General features: G+C 39.6%; 1 protein-coding gene across 7 annotated transcripts in view; it reads right to left on the reverse strand.

Moving 5' to 3' along the window:
• Positions 1-521: 521 nt before the first annotated feature.
• The window catches only part of ZFYVE9 (zinc finger FYVE-type containing 9), a 227,644-nt gene continuing 201,737 nt past the window's right edge, over positions 522-26,428 (reverse strand). For 4 of the 7 annotated variants that reach the window (XM_027108551.1, XM_027108555.1, XM_027108552.1 and 1 more), the window contains 6 exons: positions 14,184-14,334; positions 12,014-12,094; positions 8,650-8,812; positions 5,060-5,165; positions 2,819-2,995; positions 777-1,397 (listed from right to left, as the gene is read on the reverse strand). In XM_027108551.1, coding sequence (XP_026964352.1) covers positions 1,236-1,397; positions 2,819-2,995; positions 5,060-5,165; positions 8,650-8,812; positions 12,014-12,094; positions 14,184-14,334 — 840 coding nt within the window. In that variant the 3' untranslated portion in view covers positions 777-1,235. Of the gene's footprint in view, positions 1,813-2,818; positions 2,996-5,059; positions 5,166-8,649; positions 8,813-12,013; positions 12,095-14,183; positions 14,335-26,428 lie in introns of all 7 variants that reach the window. The other 3 variants (XM_027108556.1, XM_027108553.1, XM_027108554.1) reach the window with 3 other exon arrangements.

The following is a 26,428-nucleotide window of genomic DNA, read 5'->3' on the forward strand; positions in this document are numbered from 1 at the left end:
TGGAAGCTTCACTGGAGGGGAAAGATGCTGTGAAGGACATTATTGGACAGATGCTAGGTTAAAGTATCACACTGAAGTTGAGAACTGTCCTATGGTTATGTAAGAAAATGTGCTAATTTTTAGGAAACAAACATTCAAGTATTTAGGGATAAAGGGCTATGATGTATGCAACTTACTCTCAAGTGCCTCAATTTTTTATGGAGAGAGAAAAGGAAAGGAACACTGATAAAGCAAATGAGTTAATCTGTGAACAATAGCTGAATCTGGGTAAAGCATACGTAGGTGGTGGTGGTGGTGGACTTTTTAACTTGCCACTTTCCTGGAAGTTTAAATTATTTCTCAATAAAATATTTTTTTAAATACCTATGGTGTAGGGAATTCCCTGGTGGTCCAGTGGTTAGGACTCTGCACTTTCACTGCCAGGGCCCAGGTTCGATTCCCTGGTCAGGGAACTAAGATCCTGCAAGCGGCAGGGCATGGCATGGCATAAAATGAAATATCTCTAGTGTATATTATAACTAAAAATGTCTTGGGTATATTCTGTCAGCTTTCACAGAAAGGCCCGATTCAGTGTCTCATCCACTCTGGCAGATCTTGAGAGATCCTGTAATTGGCTCTACTATCCAGGTGACCTCATTTACACTGAGTCGCCCTTCCTTGAATAGAAGAGAGATAATCCTTTGGGTCTTTGATTCACTTCAATAAATAATCTAGTAAAAACAAAAAATCTAAGTGTGACTCCTACTTGAAGTTGCTGTGATGTAACTGGGACAAGATCAGCGTGAAACTGTCCTTTTTATATCCATCCTATACAAAGAGTTCAAGACTGATGCTTCATTTTTTATTTCCCCTCTGCCCTCCCACCCCACCCTTGGTGATGGCTGTACCCATCTGAACATTTCTGAGCACAAGACCAAAAGTAAGTCTTAAAACAGAGGAGCAGAACTCTTGTCTAAACAGTAACAGAAGGGGATTAGCTGCAAGGATAGCGTAACTGTGGTGCAGTAACAGAAGCTGCCCAGATCTTCTCGGTGGACAATGCATAGAAGACTTAGAATTATGGAACATCTGTCCCCCCACCCACCCTTTCCCACCCCGTCCCCCAAACCCCCCCCCCCCCCTCCCCCATTAATAGTGTTAACAAAATCTTAATTTTCCAGTTCTAAAGTGCAAATGATTTGGGTATGACTGCTGTTGCAACAGGTCTGAACAGAAAAAAATGAAGTCCTCTCTGTCTATGCGATGTTTTCCAGAATATAAAAGATGAGTTCCATGACGATGGGGCCCTCACTGAGCTGGCAGGCCCCTCCATGGATCACCGGCACCAAAGCGCTGTCCAGATCGTTCATGTACTGCGAGGGAAGGGGCTGGCCATTGCTCCCTGCTTGGTAGCCAACCTACACCACAGAAAGAAGGGGATGAGAGGTTACTGGACAGAGAAGATCTCTCCAGAGGGCTGAGGGCCAAGGAGGCTGAGCAGGAAAGGAGATGTCCTTCTTGGCCAAGGGCTAGAACTGGCAGTAGACACAAACTTCTCCTTCTCTTCCCTGAATTGTCACTTACCATCCTGTCATTCATCCTGCCTCTACCACATGATAGCTGTGAGACCTTGGGCCAGACACTTAATCTGTTAGGTCTTAGTTTCCCAGGAAGGGGGGATGGGACACAGAGAGGTATGGAATGTCAGCAGTAATACGTAAACCTTTGGTTGTGAAAATTAAAACGAGAAATATACTGGGTAAACTCCCTAACACAACAGGAACTGAACACTTGTTCTTCCATCCATTCTTCCACACACCATCTTCTGAACACCTACAAACACAGGAATTCAAGGATGAATGTAAACAGGCCCCTGCCCTCGACAGCCCTACACATTTAGCAGAAAAATGCTTGTTCTTAAATTGTTTTATGTGCGGTAATTCTCCAGCCACATTTTCAGTACCATTTGAGAAAGAACCGTAATACCTCATTTGTATTACCTTGACATGCTTAGTACAGCACTGGGCAAGACCTTTAGTAGAAAATAACTATCTGTTGACTGATGACTAGTCAGGAAATGCAGCCAAACATATAACCTTTCACATTTTCCCTGATAATGACATAACTCTGCATCAAAGCAGGAACACTGGGACATGTCACATGGATCTAAAATCCAAAAGAAATGTAGGGAGATTAGAGTGCTAGGCCACAGGAGAGAGACACTGGGGAAAGGAAGTGGGGGCAGGGTGCACGAAGACTGGATTGTGGCTACAAACAGCATACAAAAAGGTTAATAAGTAAGACAGGGAGGGAAGCCCGGCCACAGGAGACCTGAACTGACAGGAAACCCAATGGGGAAATAGTTCAAGTCCTAGCCACTAACTAGCTTGGAAATGTTGCCAGTAAGGGGTGGGAGCTGCAGAGGCCAGTCGGCAGAAGTCTTCTGTAGTTTAAGAAAACGACAGGATATAGGACAGCTTAGGACCTGCTCTCTAAAGGAGGCAGAATGATTCCCAAAGGGCGGGGCTGGGGAGTCTCAAAGGCTGGCCCTGATGTCATTCACACCGGAGGTGGCCGGTCCTCACACACACTTCTTAGCCCACACTAAAAAGAAAAGTCCTTGCAAGAATTCAGGGGAGGAAGCCAGAGAGTTCCAATGGTCCAGAGAGTCTGACCAAGCAGCACATCCAGCTGTATTACCAACAGAGGGAAGGCTAAATACTATATCTGGTCAGGCCCAAGGTCCAGAGACTTATACTCTCTGGGTTGCAGCAGGAAAACTCACATGTCAGAAAACAGACACTGCCCAAGGCCCGCTTCAAAGGCTGAGACTCTTTACCTGATCTGAGTCAAGTGTCACACGTAGTCCCAGTTTAGTCATTCCATCTTCCTTCAGAAGCTTCAGGTGGGGACACAGAGCAAGACAAAAAGCCTTGGCAACATGCTCGGTCAGTCGGCTGTGATCTGCGGGATCACTCAGGCAACTGTGCTGGTCATCATTTTCTAGGAAGAACACCTGGTCCCCAAACAAAAAGAGACTTTTAAACTTGTGCCTAGGAGATGTAGGAAGAAATGAGTACACCAACTCACGTGTATGAGCAACCTGATTCCCTAAGATGTGCAGGAAGACCTCGGACACCACGAGGTCCTTGGGCCAAGAAAAGTAGGGCACTGACATCTTACATCTAAGAGACAGCCTCTGTCTCTCACAGTCTCTGCATCCACAAAATGGTAGCTGCTATCTGCCTATCTACCTGAAAGCCATGGCCATGCTCATAATGGTATGTTCTACGCAGAACCAGGAATGGCTTACATTTTGCACTGTAAACTTGTAAAAGGAATCCCTAATATGTGGACAACTTTCTAAGAGAACGGACCTTATAGATCATGTCACCCAACACCTTCATATTACTGATTACTCACAGAAGGGAGGTGACTCACTCAGGGCCTAAACCAGAATCTGCCTCTTATCACAGACAGTTTTTCCCACCACATGGCTCTGCCACTGCTGAGGCCAGAGCTGTGTCAGTGTCCTTGAACTGAGCACTGCACTGGGCGCAAGCAGAAGCATAGCAGATTTGGAACTGAGACTTGAGTCCTAGTCACATAGAGGAGGGTCATGAGCAAGTCCTTTAGCTTCTTAATGCCCGGCTTGCCTCTGTAAAATGGGAAGCACCTATTCTCTCTGGTTATTATAAAAATTAAATGATATAAAAGCAAAACGTAAAAGATACAGATACGTAAATACACAATGCTTCTATATACCACGCCCTAGCTTACTGCTCAAGCAGTGGCTTATACTAAGAATACTGCAAAGGGGCCACTCTGAAGCCCTACGCCCGATGCACTAGTGAGAATGGCAGCATGAAATGATGGAAGCTCTGGAGTGGGACTCAGGAGACTTCTGGCCCTGGCTCTGCCAGCAACCAGCATTAGGCAAGTCACAAGTCACCCGGCCTCTCTGAGACTGTTTACTCATTATGTAATTTCTCATTTCTCATCTCCCTACCTCAGTGGGTTACTAGGGAGCAAAAAGGAGGAAACAGGTCAAACTACTTTGTAAGCAATAAAGACATTTACATGTTCCAGACCCTGCACTACTCAAAATATATCAAAGGGATGATCATTACAAAGCAAGCAGAGAAAACCACTCAGCCGCATATGAAAACACCAAGCATGGTATGAAAGATAAGCCACTTGGAACAACAGCTCAAGAACTGAAGAACCTCTAGTCTATGTGTTGTCAGGAATCAGCTAGTAAACTTGGGTAAGGCATTTAACCTCCTCCCTTGGCCTCAGTTACCCTGTGTGTAAAATGGAAAAGGTAGAAGTCAAAGAACTTCTTAGATTTAAAAAAAAAAATAAGATTTTTAAAGCTGCCAGAAATCCTAGAGATCTTATAATTTAATACTTTATTTTATAGACAAGTATAAATGAGGTTCAAAAGAAGTTGAGACACAGGACCTACCTGTTTACTCTCAGAAAATAAACTTTCTGATTTGTCTAACATGTACACATATACAGGGTTTCTGCCCTGTCCTCTCATTCCCAAGTTAGCCTCTAACACAGCTTTCACGTTAAGGAACAATAAAGTGGAAAAGAGCTTAGGAGTTGGCCAGATCTGGGTTTGAATCAGGACTCAGCCATTACTTAGTCGCCATGTAATCTTGGACAAGTTAGTTTCTGAGCTTTAGTTTTCTTATTGGTGAGATAAGTCTATTTTTTAAAGACTGCGTTATCCAAGACAGTTATAACTGCAGCATAACCAGCCCAGCTTTCTGAAGAATCCAGCAAAGATGGTATGCACCCTTCAGAGATACACCCTTCTTGAGTTCCAATGTGAACAAATCTCTAAAAACTAGTTCATCGGGAGGAGATGTCTGACTGCTGCAGGCCGCACTTTGTGCATTTCTTCCTAGTGAGCTAAGATAGACCAGAGAGAATTGGAGTATAGAAGGTAAACAGAGAGATTTTATTTATTTATTTTTCTTATCCTCCAGAATCAGCCCAGAATGTGTCTCTGGGCCGAGCAAAAGTTGTCTTCAAAGGAGGTCAAGGATGCCAAGTTTCATTTCCTTACCTCTGTCCATCTGATGACTTTTCCATTTGCTTTATACTCTGATCCATGGAATATCTTCACACTTGTTATAGACTCCATGGACTTCCCATCTATGGGACTTATGACACTAAAACAGAGACAAAAGGAAAGAGATGTAAGCAGCTCAAAGTTAGAAGAACCACTTCTCTTGTCAAGTCTTTTTACTAATTACACTGGGTGCCTTGCTGAACACATGTGTAAAACATCATAAAAGAAGAAGCCACTGCACAAAAATGTACATGAACCGAGCTCTCAGGGAAGGGCCTATGCACTGAAATAATTCAGGGAACACACATATGACAGAGGAGTCCTGATTCCAGGAGCTGGTTATTTAATGTAAAGAAACTGTTTACTCAAGCCTGCTCTCTTCCTCCAGTGTTCCTCCCTTCAGTGACTGCACAGCCCCACCGATGCTGCTCTCCCCTGGCTCTGCCACAGCACTCCGCTCCTGACTGTGACGACACTCATCACATCATACTCTCCAGACGTCTGCGTATTTACCTCACAAATGAACTTCCGAAAGGGAGGGTATACGATATACTCACCTCTGTGTGCTACATTTCCAGGTCTGACACACTGCTTGGAATGTAGGCGGTTAATAAGTATTTATTGATTAAAGGAATTATTTGACCAAGTATGTTAATTATGACAGTGCTGGTGTGAACTGATGAACATGTATCTATATTATCTATCACAACAAACTCCTTTCATTGCTACCTTATCACTTCTAGATTCCTGAATTCAAAGGCCACATTTTATGGTCGTGCCCTCTCCAAAATATAGCAAGTATAAATACGTGGAGATACATACTCCTTCCAATGAGGATTCCAAAGAATTGTCGCAAAGATTCCAAACTTTTCCTAACAATTTTCAAACCTGTTTATGTTTTTGAATCTCTATGTACAAAAGGTCAAATTTAACCTAAATTGGGATTTGCTTCATTTGACTGAATTAAAATTATTTAACCACTGTTAAGTTTAACTTCTAACTCATCAGACAATGTCAAAAATAGAGCAGCCTCAGTTGATTAACACTCTTTTGAGAAAGGCTACCCTGACACTGTGGAACAAGCTGGAAAACATTCAGTCTACACACTGCAAACTAAACTCCTGGGTTCAAGAGTCTTCCCTGACTAGTTCTTGTCCTTTGTTCTAAGATACTGCCACTGGCACGTGTTGTAGGAAAGGGCAACCTACTTGTTGTTAGCTACCAATACCTTAAGGCATCAGATTTTCAGTTTATCAACTTTTTTGTCCTAATAACCATGGAATTTGTTGTGACAGATAATATAGACACTTGTTCATCAGTTCACACCATCAACCTAATAACCAAATATAATAGAGAATTAAACACAAATTGATTTTGAAATTTTCCAGGAAGTATGGGAAGATAAAGGGTTATTTGTAAAGTAGGCAAACACACTCATTGATTTAGAAATTGCTTCCTTTTGTTCAATAACAAAGGTTTTAAAACCATTTTTTAAAAAATCTTGTTGTAAATGCCCTCTACCTGCCTTTGCTTCTGCTAGTCCCTCAGAATGGAATGCCCACTCTGCCACAGCTATGCAGCAAATGTCTACTCATCTTACCAGACTCAGCTCAAGCAGCAGCCATTCCTCTAGGAAGTCATTCCCGAATACTGCCCGACCACCTCTACCAAGTTCCTCATTTCTTTTTTATCTTCACTGTCTCCTATAGAGTTTTCTATGAGCATCTTCCGAACTTTGGTGGACTTATTTATAACTATCTTCAAAACCAGAGTAAGTCACCTGTCAGCAAGGACCACGTGGACTTCATTTTTGTATTTTCAGAAGCCCACACATAGAGTTATTGCCTGAAGGATGAATGGGAGAAAGCTTAATACAATGAAGTATGACATATTTATTCAATTAATCAGTTTTTTAAAGAACCTACTTGGGGGACTTCCCTGGTGATGCAGTGGTTGGGAATCCGCCTGCCAATACAGGGAACACGGGTTCGAGCCCTGGTCTGGGAAGATCCCACATGCCGCGGAGCTACTAAGCCTGCACTCTAGAGCCTGCAAGCCACAACTGTTGAGCCCGAGTGCCACAACTACTGAAGCCTGTGCCTAGAGCCCATGCTCCGCAACAAGAGAAGCCACTGCAATGAAAAGCCCGCACATGGCAGCGAAGAGTGGCCCCTGCTCTCCACAACTAAAGAAAGCCTGCACGCAGCAACGAAGACCCAAACGCAGCCAAAAATAAATAAATAATTTTTTAAAAAAAGAACTGCTTGGTGCTGGACAGTGTTTTAGGTGCTGGTGACACAGAAGTAAATAAACCAGCAAAAATTTCTGCCCTCATGGAGCTTACATCCCAGGGGCAATATAATAAAATAAATAAATAACAATATATGTTAGAGAGTTATAGTTGCTCTTAAATATAATTCAGGGGAGGGAAGAAATGTGTATGAGAGGCTTATAATGTAGTAGGCTGGCCAGGGAAGGCCTTATTGAGAAAGTGACATTTTAGAAAAAACTTGAAGCAGGGAGGAAGCAACTCGTGGCTATATAGGAACAGGGTATAAGTTGAGAAAACAGAAGGTACAAAGGTCTGAGGGCAGAAGCACAGCTGATGTATTTGAGCAAGAAGCTAGGTGTTGCTTCTGAGAAGTGGGCGGAGGGTGGCTATATAGGAACAGGGTATAAGTTGAGAAAACAGAAGGTACAAAGGTCTGAGGGCAGAAGCACAGCTGATGTATTCGTGCAAGAAGCCAGGTGTTGCTTCTGAGAAGTGGGCGGAGGGATTGTGTAAGGCCTTGTATGTCGTAAAAGACTTTGGCTTTTACCCTGAATGACACTGGAAGCCAGTGGTGGGTTTTGAGCAAAGAAGTGACAATGCTCTGGCTGCTGTACTGGAAATTGATTAGGCTGGGGGAAGGAGGAGGCCAAGACTAGAAACAATGAAACCAATTAGGAGGGGACTGCAATAATGCAGACCAAATGATGGCAGCAGGGGTAGTGAGAAGTAGTACGATTCTGGAAATATTTTAAAGTAAAGCTAACAGGATTTACTGTTGGACTAGGTGGTAGGGTGTGAGACAAAAGCGTCAAAGATGACTCCAAGGTTTGGGCTTAAACCATCAGAATAGAGTTGCCATGTACTAGAGAAGAGTATAGGATTTGAAGCCCAAGGAGGTGGTTTTCAGTCCTAGCCCTGCCACTTCCTAGCTTTATGGAGTCATTTATCCTTTTGGTGTTTATTTACTCATCTGTAATACAGAAATAACAATACTAGTTGTTAAATGAAACAAAACTCGCAAAAGTGTTTTGTAAACCAAAAAAGGCTTAGGTTTTACTATTATCTCAAAAACTTTAAAGGGATTGTTTTGTTTCATCAACTCCTTCCCTCCTCCTCCCTTCAAAAATATGCACAGAAACTCCTTCAGAAATTAAGCCAAGAAACCAGAAATTTAAAATTCCATGTTATGATACAAAGCAGTCCTTTCTTCTTAGGCAGGGCTTTCAGTAAAGTTATAAAACACCAGTATAGACCAAACCCAGAGCCTAGCCCATAACGAAATGCCACAAGGGGGGAAGGTTGCCGCATTTACCCCTTGTTGACATTCTTGTCGTCATCCACCCACTGGATGTGGATGTGCTCCTGGGGATCCTCGGCATCTGCCTTGCCACAGGTGACGGTGAAGTCCTTCATCTCCCGCAGCGCCTGCCTCAAGGCATCCATGTTCTCTGCAGTGATCTGGACCATAACGCCATCTGAGAATCAGCACCAAGACAATACAGATGGAAACAATGCAAAGCCAGGTAGAAGGGCAGGTGAAACCCTGTACCTGGCATCTAGCAAATCCCTCTAGGATTAAATGTAAAACTCTGTTCTGTTTTCTGAAGCTGACAGATACAAAGAGGTTTTGTTCTTTGAGCTGAACCTCTTACTCATTGAAAGTGTTATGAGGAGCAAATGCCAAGATGGATGGATTCTGCTTCAAACACTTGCCTGTTGATTTCACTTCAGGCACAACAAAGTTTGTCCTGAGACTGCTCAAAGGGAAAACTTACACATGGTCAAGTCCCTCGTTTGGACACACAGAGGATTTTGTTCGTATTTCCACTGATGCATCTATCATGCTCTGATCATATTTATTCGTTTGCATCTCTCGCCTTACTAAGACTGCATACAGTGAAAGCCAGTAAGTGTTTGAAAATAAATCACTGAATAAACAACAGCAGTGGGATGGGGAATAAATCCATTTATTGACTAGCAATAAGGCAAACCTACCACATGTGTCTTATATGGGCTACCATGTAGCCAACAGATGATAACTATTTTGGGGCTGCTACCTAGCTGAGTCAAAGGCAAATACTGAAATTGAGGGAGAAAGTTGTCACATGCTGAGCAATTACCCTGCTTCGCTGACACAAAATTTTCTCAGCTAAGATAATTTCTAAAGAGCTTCAATAAAAATTTCATAAATAGGCAGCTAATTACTCTATTGACACACACACACACACACACACACACATTGAAGTGTAAGGCCTAAGAAATTCCCAACCCAAAGACATAAATATAACTTTTAAATACATTGCTTTGCATTTGTAAGAATCTGTGTCAGTTCAATTTATCATTTTGACAACATTGAAGGTGTGCTTTTTAATCACCTTATAAAGACACAATTTCAAAGGTAGTCAATATTTGATCACATAGGCATTAATCAGTCATTTAAGACCAAAGAACTGCTTAGCTCCTAGATATCTTAATTTCTTAATAGAGTGTTTCTGCTATGTAGTATAATAGCATACTTGGCTCTTCACTTGCTGTTTTATTAAGTTTACCAATAGAGGAGATCAAAGTCAATCTCTTTTAACACACATAAGATTATCTATGTATTTCAGTTAACACAATGGAATCTACCCTCAGGAAACACTGCCCTTAGGGTACTGGAGTGAGCTACTGTGGAAATGAAAACCTGTCATTGTGTGTGCAGACTATATTTTCCAAAGATGACCACTATATGTCCCGTCTCACATGCTTTTCTACAATGCTACCTTTCCATTTCCCCATCAAGAAATGGAGTCTAACTTCTCTCCCTTCGAGCAGGCTTATGACCACTTCCAACACTAGAGGATGGTGGAAATGACACTGTGTGACTTTCAAGGCTGGGTCATAAAAACCAGTGCGGCTGCTGCCTTGTGCTGGAGCACTTGTGCTTGGGAGTTCTGAGCCACCATGTAATAAGTCCAACTATCCCAAGGCAGCATGCTAAGGAGTCCGATGATAAGGACTCTGGTCATTACTCCTAGTCTTTAAATCATCCCAGCACAGGCCCCAGACTTGTGAGTCAAAAAACTTTCAGATAATTCTAGCTCCCGGCCATCAAGTAACTACCAACCTTCAAGCTATCCCAACTGAGGCCCCAGACATCACTGAGCAGGGTCAAGCCAACCCTGCATTGCCCTGTCAAGGGCAGACCCAGAGGAATCAGTGAGCATGATAAAATAGTTGTTTTGAGCCATTAAATTCTGGTTTAATTTGTTATACAACCAGAGTAAACTAGATCAAAAAAAAGTGAAGAATAGTTGACAAAGAAAATAAATATCCTGTGATAAACCATAATGGAAAAGAATATGAAAAAGAATGTATGTGTGTGTGTGTGTGTGTGTGTGTGTGTGTGTGTATTATATCTGAATCACTTTGCTGTACAGCAGAAATTAATACATTATAAATCAACTAAACTTCAATAAAATAAATTACAAAAATCAATTAAAGAAAATAACCAATATGCTCATTAGCCTTTCATTAAATTTCACTTAATTAACTTTTCACGTCAATTATAGCAAACCAGCAGCAAATGATTCCCATTCTGTACACCAAATGGTGATTGCAGCATTCTTGTGGGTAATTGGGGCTGAACTTCATCTACATATTTACAGATTCACACCAGTGATATATCTGAATTCAGACTATGACCCTTTGGGCACCTTATTCCAGAGCTCTGAAAAGCCATCTCTTAACTTTTATGTCAGTGTCCCATGATACCTCTACCACTTACTCCCTTCTTTGGAGAGCTAGGCAACCTTATGACAGTTTTAATTAGCTGTAGAGTGAGATGCTATTGAATAAATAATAGGAGTCAGAAGTCTATGGCAGGACTTCCCTGGTGGTGCAGTGGTTGGGAGTCTGCCTGCCGATGCAGGGGACACGGGTTCGAGCCCTGGTTCGGGAAGATACCACATGCCACGGAGCAACTAAGCCCTGTGCCACAACTACTGAGCCTGTGCTCTAGAGCCCGCGAGCCACAACTACTTAGGCCGTGTGCCACAAACTACTGAAGCCCATGTGCCTAGAGCCTGTGCTCTGCAACAACAGAAGCCACTGCAATGAGAAGCCCGCGCACCGCAAGGAAGAGTAGCCCCTGCTCGCCACAACTAGAGAGAAAGCCCACATGCAGCAATGAAGACCCAATGCAGCCATAAATAAATAAATAAATAAATACACACATTCATAAATTTATTTAAAAAAAAGAAAGTACTCAGATTAATTCATTTGTTTAGAGTTGACAGGTAGCACTGTCAAAATGAGACTAGCTGGAATTAGACGTCAATCCAAAAAAGAAAAACAATGTCTGCAGCAAAAGTGACACGGCTTCCTTTTTTGTTTGTTTGTTTTGTTTTGTTTTGTTTTTTGCGGTACGCAGGCCCCTCACCACTGCGGCCCCTTCCGCTGCGGAGCACAGGCCCCGGACGCGCAGGTCCAGAGGCCATGGCCCATGGGCCCAGCCGCTCCGCGGCGTGTGGGATCCTCCCGGACCGGGGCACGAACCCACGTCCCCTGCATCAGCAGGCAGACTCCCAACCACTGTGCCACAAGGGAAGCCCAAGGCTTCCTTTAATGTCCCTTGTTTTTCAGTTGTACAGTTAGGACTGAACTAATGTACATGCAGTAAATAACTCATTCTTTACCTTCCACAATACTGGACTTGGCAAGATATCCTGAAGAGGATTTCAGAGCGCCACTGAACACAAAGAAACTGGCACCAGTCACTAAAATAGCAATAGAAATAGTTTAATGAAGAAAGACTCTGAGTTGGAGGGGTTGAAAATAATAATGAAATATTTGGTGGTTGGGGACTCCAACCATCATCATACAGAAAACAAAAAACACCGACTCTATACACCACAATACACAAGTAACCAATAATTCAAATACTAATGATAGCTTAGAGAATGAGGTTTTAAGATATACTCTCCCATTCTGTTTTGTGCTTCCTTCAATCAAGAAGCAAAGAAATCTTAGTGGTCATGACTAGGGCTTGGTCTGCAGCTTGTTTTTGTAAACAAAATTTTATTTGAACACAGCCATATCCATTCATTTACATATTGTCTATGGCTGTTCTTGAAGTATGATGCCAGAGTGTTGGCGACAAAGACCACAGGCCTGCAAAGCCTAAAATATTTATCATATTCACAGGAAAAGTTTGCTGACCCCTGATCTAATTCATTGCTTTTTTTAGATCAAATATATTTTGAATATGGAGATATGGTTGCCAACTATTTTATTTACCAAGTGGAGCTATTAAAAAAACAAACACCTATTTAAAAGACAAACACCTCTTCATGAAAGAAAGGATATTTAATTACATTTAGCTTTATGAAAACTGCACTACACTTTTTATTTCTCCACATCTTAAACTGGACTGAGCTATTCCACCTTCCTACCCATTGGCCCTACAGTATCTCTAATGGGTAGGTGATCCAGCCTTTGTCAGAGACTCCTAGTGACAGGGAGCCCACAAAGCACAAGGCAACCATTTCTATTTCTGGATAGCTCTCAGTGTTACAGAGTGTGCTCTCAAATTGAGCCCAAATCTAGATCCTTGTAGCTTTCACCCACTGGTGCTGGTTTTGGTCTTTTGTAGCTATAGAGAGTAAGTTGAATATTGTTTCCACATAATAGAAAACCTTAAAAATAGAGATAGCTATTTTTCACCCTCTTTCAATCTGTACTTTTCCAGGTTAAACATTTATACTTTATTCAAGAGGTCTTCCTTTGACCTAGTTTCTAAACATCTCACAGGCCTTGAATCATCCTCTAAAGACCTTCTAGTTTTATCACCAATTATGTTAATGATATCCAGAACTTATTCAAATATTATAGACATGATTTGACTAATAGGGAGCATAGTGGATTTATCACCAACCTATTTTAGATAGTATATTTGAATATACATGTGCTCAGTACCTTTTACGCCTTTACTAAACAACTGATTTAAAAAATACACTGAAGACAATGACCTACAGTATGTCTACTAGAGAAGTATTTCATAAAGCATACTAAAGAAAGCTAGTTTTAGGAGATATTCTGAGGGGAAAAAAGATTCATGGTCAAATAAATTTGGGAAGGTCTAGGCACTATCCTGCTTTTGTAAAATCACAATACACATCAGTTTGTTAAAGGCTCTGAAAAGTCCTGCAGTAAAGAAATCTGCTTAAACTTGTTTAACATAGGATTTCTCAGTCTAATATAATAAGCTAAACTTTTATTTATTTATGTGAATATTTTAAAAAACCATAGAAGCTGATAAGACACTTTAGGAAATGGCACATTGAGCAATGCTTCTTAAATTCTCATGTGTATTTGAATAACACAGCAATTGTGTTAAAACACAAATTCTGACTTAGCAGAAATGGGGTATGGAGTCTTCATCTCTAACAATCTTCTAAGTGATGAGACCACATTCTGAGTACCACCGAATCTGGAAGGCTTCCTTCAGAATCCTGTCAACCTATTAATTTAATTAACGTTCTTTGGGTATGGTCATTCAAAAAGCTCTAAATCCACCTAAGCATATTCTCACCATGGGGCCTAGTCTTCTACCTTCAAATATCAATGCTGGCTCTGTCAGTATCCTGAGGCAGTATTTTCAAGATGCTCCCCTCAATAACAGAGATCCCATTTGCAACTCTAAGTCTGGGTAGTCAACATACTCCTAAAGAATAAGCTTGGAAAGGTTAATTTAATCAAACTGTGGTCACCTATTCTGACAGTGAGTGTTATGGGGCTGACATATCCAACTCTCCAGTTCCAGTACAATCTTCCATTCTTATAACCTCAATCAGCTCAAACACTCACCCTTTCTGGGTTGATTGTGAATACTGATAGCCTGGGTCTGATAGTTGCCATCATCATTCTGGACACACACGAGATGAGAGTCTGCCTTCTCATTGAAGCAGGCACCTCCTGCCAGGACATGCTCATTGGACTTGTTCATGGCTTTCATCATCTGCAATCAAAGAAAGGCTAACTTTCTTATTCTGCCAAGAATGGGCATTTTTTGGTGTGTCTGACATAGCACCACTCCACAACTTCTCAAAGACAAAAGAGAATATTATTATTTAATTAAAGTGACAAAGGAGCTACCAAATAATGAAAACAAAGTGAAAAATCAGTCACTATTAGTAAAAATTCACATACTTGTTGAATTCTCTCTGTAGTTTATAGGTGATTTATATTACAACCCAAACACATGACATTTTGCATTCATTTTCTGTCTTTTTATTGCTGCACTAAACGCAAGTAACTAAAATTAGATTAGCTAATTACAATAGTTTCTCCTATCCACTGGATTCTCTGAGAATATATCTACACTGAAATTTTAAGTCAAAAGAATGTCCCATATTTAAGTCTATCTTGCCTTCTTTTTCTACATCCATACAAAGGAGTGCTTTCCTCTACAAATATATGAACTCCATTATTTCTTAGTTTTATTAACTTATGTTTGATATCTTCAATGAAATCACTTACTAATATTTTGCTTTGTTCTTATAAAGAGAGTTAAGGTGATAATTCTGAACCTAACCTGGAAAAACTCATCGGCCACCACTTTGTATCTAGTAAATAAATCTGAGCTTATACCATCTTGATGCTAAAATCTGGCTTCTCGTTGAAACAGGCTAATGATAATTTATTTGTTTGTTTTTATTCCCATTTTTTCCTTCATGTCATCATTTGTTCAACTTTCTAATTCAATCTTTTTAAATGGCTTTGATCTTTTGAAAACTCTAGTTTAAAACTTTTATTTTCTTTTACTCCCCTCTTCTTCTTACATTATAAACTGCAGTGTGAAAAACAGCAGATGAGTGTTCTGATACCTTTTATATTCTTGTATCACTATACTCAAAAAAATGTATTGAAATAAAATTCACGACATAAAATTAACCATTTTAAAGTGAACAACTCAGTGGCATTTAGTACATTCACAACGTTCTTCAACCACCACCCTTATCTAGTTCCAAAACACTTCCATCATTCATTCCAAAGTAAAATCCCTCACTCATTAACCAGTTTCTTCCCACTCCCCCCTCCAACCACCAATCTGCATTCTGTCTGTATTCTGGATATTTCATATAAATGGAACCACATAATATGTGACTACTGTGTCTGGCTTCTTTCACTTAGCATAATGTTTTGGGAGCTCATCCATGGTATAGCATATATCAATACTTCATTCCCTTTTATGGCTGAATAATATTTCATTGTGCATATACACCACAATTTGTTTAACCATCCATCCATGAATGTTTGGGCTATGTCGGCCTTTTGGCTATTGTGAATAGTGCTACTATGAAAATGTGTGTACATGTACTTGTTATGAGGACCTGTTTTCAATACTTCGGAATATATACTAGGGGTAGAATTACAGGGTCATATGGTAATTCTATGTTTAACTTTTTGAGGAGCTGCCAAAATGTTTTTCATAGTGCATGAACCATTTAAAATTTCCACCAACAGTGTACTAGGTTTCTAATTTCTCTGCAGCCTTGTCAACACTTGTTATTTTCCACTGTTGTTGTTGTTTTTTATAGCCATCCTAGTAGGTATGAAGGAGTACCTCATTGTGGTTTTGATTTGCATTTCCCTAGTGACTGATGACATTAACCATCTTTCAAGTGCTTGTTGGCCATTTGTATATCTTCTTTGGAGAAATGTCTCTTCAAGTCCTTTGCTCGTTTTTAAATTGGATTGTTTGTCTTTTGTGTTGAGTTATAAAAGTTCTTTACATATTCTAGATCTAGAGACCAGATCCTTATCAGATATATAGATTGCAAATATTTTCTCCCACTGTATTGGTTGTCTTTTCACTTTCTTGTTAATGTCCTTGGATGCACAAAAGGTTTTAATTTTTATTAAGTCCAATTTATGTATTTTTTTCTTTTTTTGCTTGTGCTTTTGGTGTCATATCTAAAAATCCACTGCCAAATCAAAGGTCATGAAAACTTATCCTCATGTTTTTTTCTAAGAGCTTTATGGATTTAGCTCTTATATTTAGGTCATTGATCCATTTTGAGTTAAACTTCGTTCATGGTTTGAAGTAAGGGTACAACTTAATTCTTTTTATATATGGATATTCAGTTGTCCTAGTACCATTTGTTGAAGACTATTCTTTCACCATTAAATAGTCTTGGCATGCTTGTCAAAATCAACTGGACATAAATGTGTGAATTTATTTCTGGGACCTTAATTCTATTCCATGCCAATACCGCACTATTTTGATTACTGTAGCCTTGCAATAGTTTCGAAATTGGGAAATGTGTAGGCTCCAATTTTGTTCTTTCACAAGATTATTTTGGCTTCAGAGTCCCTTGCAATTCCAAATGAATTTGAATATTGGCTTTCCATTTCTACAAAAAAAAAAGGCCACTGGAATTCTGATAGGGCTTGCACTGGATCTGTAGATCACTTTGGTAGTATTGACATATTAACAATATTAAGTCTTCCAATACATGAATATGAGATGTCTTCCCATTTATTTAGGTCTTCTTCAAGTTCTTTCAACAAGTTTTATCGTTTTCAGGTTTCAAGTCTTTTACCTCCTTGGTAAATTTATTTCTCGGTACTGTATCGATACAATTCTGAGATATCATCATCTCCTGGTTTGACTTTGTTATGTTTATAACTCTTACAAAGTTAATATTTTGATATATAGCTGTATCGCCAGAGGCATCCAAACAATAATTAAATATTCCTCTCACACTAACTTTTATCAACCCATTAAAACAAACCAGTTCTATCAGGGTTTTCCAAAGATTACTTTTAAATAAGTTTTTGCAAATAAGGTAAGTCAGCTAGAAGATTCCTACTTAGGGAAGTCAATAGATAGACTAATTTAGGTTCTCATTTGCAATTTACACTTTTATCACATGAGGGAAATGGCTACAATCATATACAGCAATTCTAAAAAAACATATCCATCGTTTCTTCCAAATCATTAGGCTAAAGTTTCTAATTTTGTCTACATTGAACAGATTAAAAATATTTTCAGGAATTCCCTGGCAGTCCAGTGGTTAGGACTCAGCGCTCTCACTTGCAAGCCTTGGTTCAATCCCTGGTCGGGGAACTAAGATCCCTCAAGCTGCACGGCATGGCCAAAAAATTTTTTTTAATAAATAAATATTTTTGATTCAGACATTCTGAATAAATTAGCTAGCCTCTAAGAAAATCATTTCCCTGGATGCCAATTTCAAGCCCAATGAGATTTTAAAAACTTCGTATTTTTTTAGAAATGAATGAACAGATTTTTTTCTCTTAAAACTATGTTCATTTATACCAAAAGGAGAATTTCCCAGATATTCAAAGGATCTTACTGAACATAAAATAAACTTACACTTGTTATATGATGATATAAATACTGGATTTTCCATTTTATTTGTGCCATTTCTCTGCTCTGTCAATTCAAATTCTGTAATATCTCTTGACCTATCACTATTGTCACTGCAGTTCAAGACCAATTACCTCTTTTCTGGATATAATAACAACTTTATAACTGTTTTATCTATAGTCAGTCTCTAGCAGCACTGACTCATTCCACATGTGAAATAAAATTCATAGTTTATGGCAACACAAGAAAAATTTAAACATAAAAAATTCTCTCTGCCTTTTGGCTTCCTGTCTCCCCTCTACTACTGTGCACTGTGAATCGGCATTATGCATCCATCAAACCTCCCCACTGGCAGAAATACCTGCTTAACCATGAATGCAACATTCTCCTAGCTCCAACAAGACCACTTAAAAGATAACATTGCTTCTGGATCTTGTAAGGGGGCCATTTTTTGCAGATCTGGATTGTGTAAACTGTCAGTAATATGTCACTTAGTGTACAGCACTCTGTCTCAAAAAACTTATAATTGTGCTTTGAATTCTAATGGGCATATCATTTCTCAGAGCTTTCTGAGATGCCGTTCTGGGTTATAATCCTCAATTTGGCTCAAATAAAATTTTTCTTTTCTTTCTTAGACTGACTGATTAATTTTTAGTCCACACAGAATGTTCCCACATTTACAAAGCACAGCTCTGATCATATCACATCTTCCCCACCTTGTCCTCCATTCAAATCGCAAGCGTCCTATGCTCTAACCCCAAACCAACTTTCTTATCTCTCTTCCTACTGTATCCTTACAAGCAGGATTACTTCCATTTTCCATCTCTGAGCTTTAGCATATGCTATTTTTTAGTCTCCCTTTTCTTCTCCCATATCCAAGCACCTGAAAAAGCTGACCCCAAATCAAGGCTTAGGAAAAACACCAACTCCTGCATATAGCCTTCTTTAATTCCCTATCAGACACTAATGTGACCACTCCCTTCTTTGAACTGCCATAGCACATTCTTTGCATTTCTTATATGGCATCATCCACATTCAGTCCTGGATCTGATTAATAGCAAAGATTCAAGCCAAACTGCCTATATTTCAATCCCAGCTTTGCTACTAACTAGCTGTATGTCACTGGGCAAGTCACTTGATTTCTCTGTGTCCCAATTTCTTCCTCTGTAAAATGGGATAATAAAAGTAACTATTTCATGGGAATTCCCTGGTAGTGCAGTGGTTAAGAATCCGCCTGGGGGCTTCCCTGGTGGTGCAGTGGTTAAGAATCCGCCTGCCAATGCAGGGGACACGGGTTCGAGCCCTGGTCTGGGATCTTCCCACATGCCGCGGAGCAACTAAGCCCGTGCACCACAACTACTGAGCCTGCGCTCTAGAGCCTGCGAGCCACAACTACTGAGCCCACATGCCACAACTACTGAAGCCCGTGCACCTAGAGCCCGTGCTCCGCAACAAGAGAAGCCACTGCAATGAGAAGCCTGCACACCACAATGAAGAGTAGCCCCCACTCGCTGCAACTAGAGAAAGCCCACATGCAGCAACAAAGACCCAAAGCAGCCAAAAATAAATAAATTAATTAAAAAAGAAAAAAAGAATCTGCCTGCCAATACAGGGGACATGGTTTCAAGCCCTGGTCTGGGAAGATCCCACATGCCACGAAGCAACTAGGCCCGTGCACCACAACTACTGAGCCTGTGTTCTAGAGCCTGTGAGCCACAACTACTGAGCCTGAGCGCCTAGAGCCCGTGCTCTGCAATGCGAGAAACCACCACAATGAGAAGCTCATGCACTGCAACGAAGAGTAGCCCCTGCCCGCCACAACTAGAAAAAGCCTGCACGCAGCCACGAAGACCCAAATGCAGCCAAAAATAAATACATAAAAATAAATTTTAAAAAGTAACTATTTCATGTGATGAGGACTAAACAAATATTAATAAAGTGCTTAGAACAGCACTAAGAGCATAATAAGCTCGAGTGTTTGTTAAATAAAATTTGTATGCTCATCTCCTCCACACTGCTTATAAAATTGTAAAGCAACCTTCAAGTCAGCAGCAAATAATTCAACTGAGTACATCTTATGAGATAATGGGATTCAGACCTTCCTAAGAGCTCACAAATTAGTAGCAATGACATACTGATAAAAGGCAGGAAGCAACTTCTGTAACAACAGTATGTGCAAAATCGATAACATCTATGAAGTGCCAACCATGAGCCAGGCACTGACCTAAATTCTATTTTGGTCTTATATCAAAAGGACCATTTTAACATACCAAGTGAAGCAGTACATAAGCTTTATTTTCCTGTGTTTCCCACCCCCAGAGTCTAACCATTCACACAATCACAAAAACCAATTAAAAAAATATAGTTCTAGGGGAATTCCCTGGTGGTTTAGTGGTTAGGACTTGATGCTTTCACTGCCGGGGCCCAGGTTCGATCCCTGGTCGGAGAACTAAGATCCTGCAAGCCTCACGGTGGAAAAAAAAAAAAAAAGAAAGAAACTTTAAAAAAGAATGTAAAAGATGTACAAATATTAATATATTATACAAACTTAGAGGAAACAGAAATCATTACAGCTTAGAATAATCTGAAAAGGCGGCCCCCCCAAAAAAAAGATGGGAACAGAGGAAAGAAGGAGTGATACTGTCTAGGAAGAATTCTAGGAAGGTTTCCTAAAAGGTTTAACATTTGAATTGGTTTTGAAATCAGGTACAGAGGAAGAACACTTTGGATAAAGAGAAAAGCATGAGTAAAGGAAGAGAAACAGAACTGAGAAAGGAACACCGAAATGAATAACAATGGGACAAGTGGAGGAATATCCTTCCCTGGAGATATTTAGGGAAGATATAAATATTTGTCCTTCCAGTTAGCTCAGGTTCACTTATGTCTAGAACCTGGCATCTACCTTCCAGGTCTATGGGTCTACATATCATGAACCATGAACCTTCACTCATTCATGTACCAAATACTCAATGAGCATCTAATGGGTACCAGGAACTGTGTTAGTACTTGGTTTATTCAGTGTGAACAAACAAATCTTCCCTCATAGAACTTAGATTGTTGTGTGTAGAGGGGGAGGAAAAAAATTAAATAAATAAGTAAAATACTTTAAATGTTAGACACTGATAAGTGCTATACAGAAAAATAAAGCATGAAGGAGGACTAGGAGTACTGGCTAGTGCGATTTAATATTGGATACTTAGGAGAGGTCTTACTGAAAAGTGAGGGAAAAGCCATGGGAATATGTAAGGAAGAGCCTTACAGGCATTTAGAATAGCTGGTGCAATGGCTGTGTGGTTGTAGCATGTTAGCAAGCCAGGCAGTTTCAAGGAACATTAATTAAGGACAGTGTGACTGAAAAAGGAGAGGTGTAAGAAGTTAGGTTAGACAGGTAATGGTTTAAGAAGTACAAATGCTATAGAAGACTTCAGTGATAGTTCTGACTGGTATGAAAGGTCTTTGAAGAATTTTGAGCAGAGGAGTGACATGATTTGACTTAATTTTAACAGGATCACTTGGGCTGCTGTGTTGAAAATAAACTGATGGGGGAAAGGCTACCAATAAGAAGACCAGTTAGACATGAAAGGATGTTCAACATCACTAATCATTAAAGAAAAACAAAACTACAATGAGGTATCACCTCACACCAGTCAAAATGGCCATCATCAAAAAATCTACAAACAATAAATGCTGGAGAGGGTGTGGAAAAAAGGGAACCCTCTTGCACTGTTGGTGGGAATGTAAATTGATATAGCCACTATGTGGAACCGTATGGAGGTTCCTTAAAAAACTAAAAATAGAACTACCATATGACCCAGCAGTCCCCCTACTGGGCATATACCCTGAGAAAACCATAATTCAAAAAGAGTCATGTACCACAATGTTCACTGCAGCACTATTTGCAATAGCCAGGACACAGAAGCAACCTAAGTGTCCATCGACAGATGAATGGATAAAGAAGACGTGGCACATATATACAATGGAAAAAGAAACAAAATTGAATTATTTATAGTGAGGTAGATGGACCTAGAGACTGTCATACAGAGTGAAGTAAGTCAGAAAGAGAAAAACAACTACTGTATGCTAACACATATATATGGAATCAAAAAGAAAATCTTTCTGAAGAACCTAGGGGCAGGACAGGAATAAAGACACAGACATAGAGAATGTATTTGAGGACATGGGGAGGGGGAAGGGCAAGCTGGGACAAAGTGAGAGAGTGGCATTGACATATATACCCTACCAAATGTAAAACAGATAGCTAGTGGGAACCAGCCACATAGCACAGGGAGATCAGCTTGGTACTTTGTGACCACCTAGAGGCGTGGGATAAGGAGGGTGGGAGGGAGACGCCAAGAGGGAGGAGATATGGGGATATATGTATATGTATAGCTGATTCACTTTGTTATAAAGCAGAAACTAACACGCCATTGTAAAGCAATTATACTCTAATAAAGATGTTAAAAAAAATGGAAAAAAAGACCAGTTAGGAGACCACTACACAAATCCAAGATTAACTTAGACCAAGACTGGCCCAAGGATTGAGGGGTGGTTGGGTTCCAGATAAATTTGGAAGGTAGAGCCAGAAGAATTTCCTAACAGACTGGACACAGAATATGAAAGAAGCCTTAAAGATGACTCCAAAGTTTTAAGCCTGGTAACTGGAAGGATGGCACTGCCATTAACTTAGGGAAGACTACAAGAAGAGGAGGTTTTGAGGGAAGATCAGGAGGTCAGAATTGAACTTGCTAAGCTTGAGATGCCTATGTAAGTAGAGATGTCAAGTGCGCAAGAAGACACTCAAGTCGAGGAGTTCCCTGGTGGCCTAGTGGTTAGGATTCCAGGCTTCCACTGCCGTGGCTGGGGTTTAATCCCTGGTCAGGGAACTAAGATCCTGCAAGCCACGTGGCACAGCCGACAAAGTTAATTAATTAATTAATTTTTTTAAAAGACCCTCAAGTCTAACAAAACAGGGAAGACAGTCAGGCTGAAGAAAGATATTTGGAAGACAACATCAGTATAGAGACAGTATTTAAGGCCAGGAGACTGGATAGCTCACCAAGGAAATGGATAGAGACAAATAAAACTTACAGGGACTGAGCCCTTGAGTTTTTCAAAATGAGTGAAATATGGAGTCAGAAAGAGGGATGTACGGAGATAGAAGTTAAATTGTGGGAGATGAGGGATGCCGAAGGAGTCCAGGGTTTCTTGTGGTGCTTGAACACAATGAGATTAGAGCTGGTAGTCTGAAAGCCAAAAGTGGCAGCAAGCTTGTAAGTGCTGGGAGATAGGGAAGGCCAGGGGTTTGGCTAGAAACAGCATTCTGAAGCCACTGTTCACCCCTATCAATGGGCATGCAGTGACACTGGAGGGAGGGGAAGACAATCTTACTCTGAACATGCAGTGTTCAGCAGTGACCTCCTGGCGCAGTCACTGGAGGGAGAGCAGCCAGGGCTCCTTCTTGGGGATCCTTATATTTTCATTTAACCTGTGGTTAAATACTGTCTTCCATGTATAACACTGGGAACAGCTATGCTAATAATCAATGGAACAGCACCTCCTTCCTCTGCACTATTTTCCAGAGCAGTTTTCACCAACTCCTTTCATTCTTTTGAAAAGAAGACTATCAGTTCCTCCATCCCAAGAGAAAAGAAATGTATTCCTTGAGGGCCAGAAAATAAAACATTCCTTAAGCAGATTTTAGGGCCATCTGTTTTTATTTGTGCTACAATGAACCTTTAAAATTATGCTTTTGTAACTTCACATTTCTCTGAAGAATATGTGTAGCTTTGAACTAAAATAAACCAAAACTCTGATTTTAGAATTACACAGGGAAAAGAATCTCAAGAGGCCATTCAGCCTAAATTATACAAGACGGGGATTACATAGATATACAACTTCACAGATTCTTGCATTATATCACAACCAATATAAATTTCTCTATTTCTCTCTGGTTTTGAGTAAAGAATTAATACAATTTTGTTCCTTTTTGCTTGAAACTTTGACATGAGGTTAACTCTTTGGCTCTATTCCCCCTGTGACATGATGAAAGTTTGAATGTCCACTACATTTCTTGAAAATTTTTGTTATTTTTTAGTTATATTTAAAATAATTGGCAAAATGTACATATTCAGTACATATTTAAAGTGTACAATCTGATGAATTTTGGTATGTGTATATACCCATATAAACAGCACTTGAAATCATTCTACTCTGTTCCACCAATCTAGAAATACATATTATACCAAAACCATACTGTCTTGATTAACCTACCTTTAAAATAAGCCTTAACATCAGGTAGTGTACGTCTTTGAATTATGTTCTTTTTCAAAGTTGTCTCAGCTATTCTAGATTTTTTGCATCTCCATATATATTTTAGAATCAGTGTCTCAGTTTCTATTTTGAAACAGCCTGCTGGTATTTTGATTGGGTCTGTATTGAAGCTATGAATCAATTCCGGGAGAAATGACATCTTAACAATATTGAGTCTTCTGATTCATAAATATAGTATATCTCTTCACTTATTTGGGTCTTCAATTTCTCTTAGCAATATTCTGTAGTTTTCAGTGTATGAAAATAGTATTGTTTTTTAAAACAATTTATTTATTTATCTTTGGCTGCGTTGGGTCTTGCTGCACATGGGCTTTCTCTAGTTGCGGCAAGCGGGGGCTACTCTTTGTTGCGGTGTGTGGGCTTCTCACTGCGGTGGCTTCTCTTGTTGCGGAGCACGGGCTCTAGGCCTGCGGGGTTCAGTAGTTGTGGCTTGCAGGCTCTAGAGCACAGGCTCAGTAGTTGTGGCGCACGGGCTTAGCTGCTCCACGGCATGTGGGATCTTCGCGGACCAGGGCTCGAACCCATGTCCCCTGCATTAGCAGGCATATTCTTAACCACTGTGCCACCAGGGAAGCCCTACTGTATTGTTTTTAAATTCCAATTTCTGATTGTTAGTATACAGAAATACAGTTGACTTTTACACAATGATTTTGCAACTCTGATAAATTCATTGGACCACATCTAGTACTATTCTGTAAATTCTTTAGAATTTCCTACACAATCATGTTATCTGTGAATACAGACAATCTTACTTCTTTTTTTCATCTGTATTCCTCTAATTTTGTTTTATTGCCTTATTACATTGGCTAGAAGATCCACTGAAATGCTAAATAGAAATAAGAGTAGACATCATCTCCTTGTTCCCAATCTTAAAGAAGAACCAGTCAATCAAGTCACTGTTAGATATATTAATTTTAAGTTTTTCATAAATTCTCTTTATTAGATTGTAAAAGTTCTCTTCTATTTTTAAACTGCTGATACATATATATATATATATATATATATATATATACACACACATAGATAGATAGATATCTCTCTATATATATATAGAGAGAGAGAGAGAGGGTGTGGGGGAGAGAGAGAGAGATTGAATGGAAGTATGAGTTCATCAAATGCTTTTTCTGCAGCAGCTTTTTCTTTTAACGTGTTTTTCCTTTCTGTCCTGTTAATATGCTGAGTTACAGATTGATTTTTGAATGTTAAAGCAATTTAGCATATTTGGAATAAGCCCCATTTAGTCATGAAGTACCTTATTATTTTGTGTATTACTGAATTGGATATACTAAAAACTTATGTATTTATGCAACCACCTATGAGGGATATAGGTCTGCAGTTTTCATTTCTTCCAATTTTTTTTCTAGTTTTGATACTAGTGTAATGAAGGCCCCATCGAAAGAGATTCCCTCCTCATCTATTTTCTAAGAGTGTATAGAACTGGTGTTATTTCTTCCTTCATTTTGTAAAAGTCACCAGTGAACATATCTAGACCTGGGCTTTTCTTTGTGAAAAGGTTTATAATAATAAATTCAACTCTTTCAATGGACGCAGGGCTATTCCAGCTACCTATTTTTTCTTGACAGAGGTATGAAAGTTGATGTTCAAAGAATTTGTCCATTTTGTCCAAGTTGGACATGTATTAGCATAAATGTGTTCATAATATGCCCTATTGTCTTCTTACTATTTACAGGACTTGTAATGATATCCCTCTCTCTCACATCTCATAATGTTAATTTGTGTTTTTACTATTTTTTAATTGAAGTATAGGTGATTTACAATATTAGTTTCAGGTGTGCAACAGTGATTCAATATTTGTATAGATTATACTGCATTTAAAGTTTATAAAATAGTGACTATATTTCCCTGTGCTGTACAATATATCCTTCTAGTCTTATTTATTTTATAGACAGTAGTTTGTACCTCCTTACTCCCCTACCCATATCTTGCCACTCCCCACTCCCCTCTTCCTAGTTTATTCTCTATATCTGTGAGTCTGTTTCTGTTTGGTTATATTCATTGGTTTGTTTTATTTTTTAGATTCCACATACAAGTGATAGCATTACAGTATTTGTCTTTCTCTGTCTGACGTATTTCACTAAGCATAATACCCTCTCGGTCCGTCCATATTGTTGTAAATGGCAGAATTTCATTCTTTCTCATGGCCGAGTAATACTCCATTACATAGATAGACAGATAGATAGATAAAGAGATATATCTATGTATCACATCTTATTTATCCATCCATCTGTTCATGGACACTTAGGTTTCTTCTATATCTTGGCTACTGTAAATTATGCTGCTATGAACATTGGGGTACATGTATATTTTCAAATTACTGTTTTTGTTTTCTTCGAATATACATCCAGGAGTGGAACTGCTGAATCATATG

Source organism: Aethalodelphis obliquidens, unplaced genomic scaffold (assembly GCF_003676395.1).
Source record: "Aethalodelphis obliquidens isolate GAN/ISIS:26980383/991018 unplaced genomic scaffold, ASM367639v1 scaffold9, whole genome shotgun sequence".
NCBI classification, from domain to species: domain Eukaryota; kingdom Metazoa; phylum Chordata; class Mammalia; order Artiodactyla; family Delphinidae; genus Aethalodelphis; species Aethalodelphis obliquidens.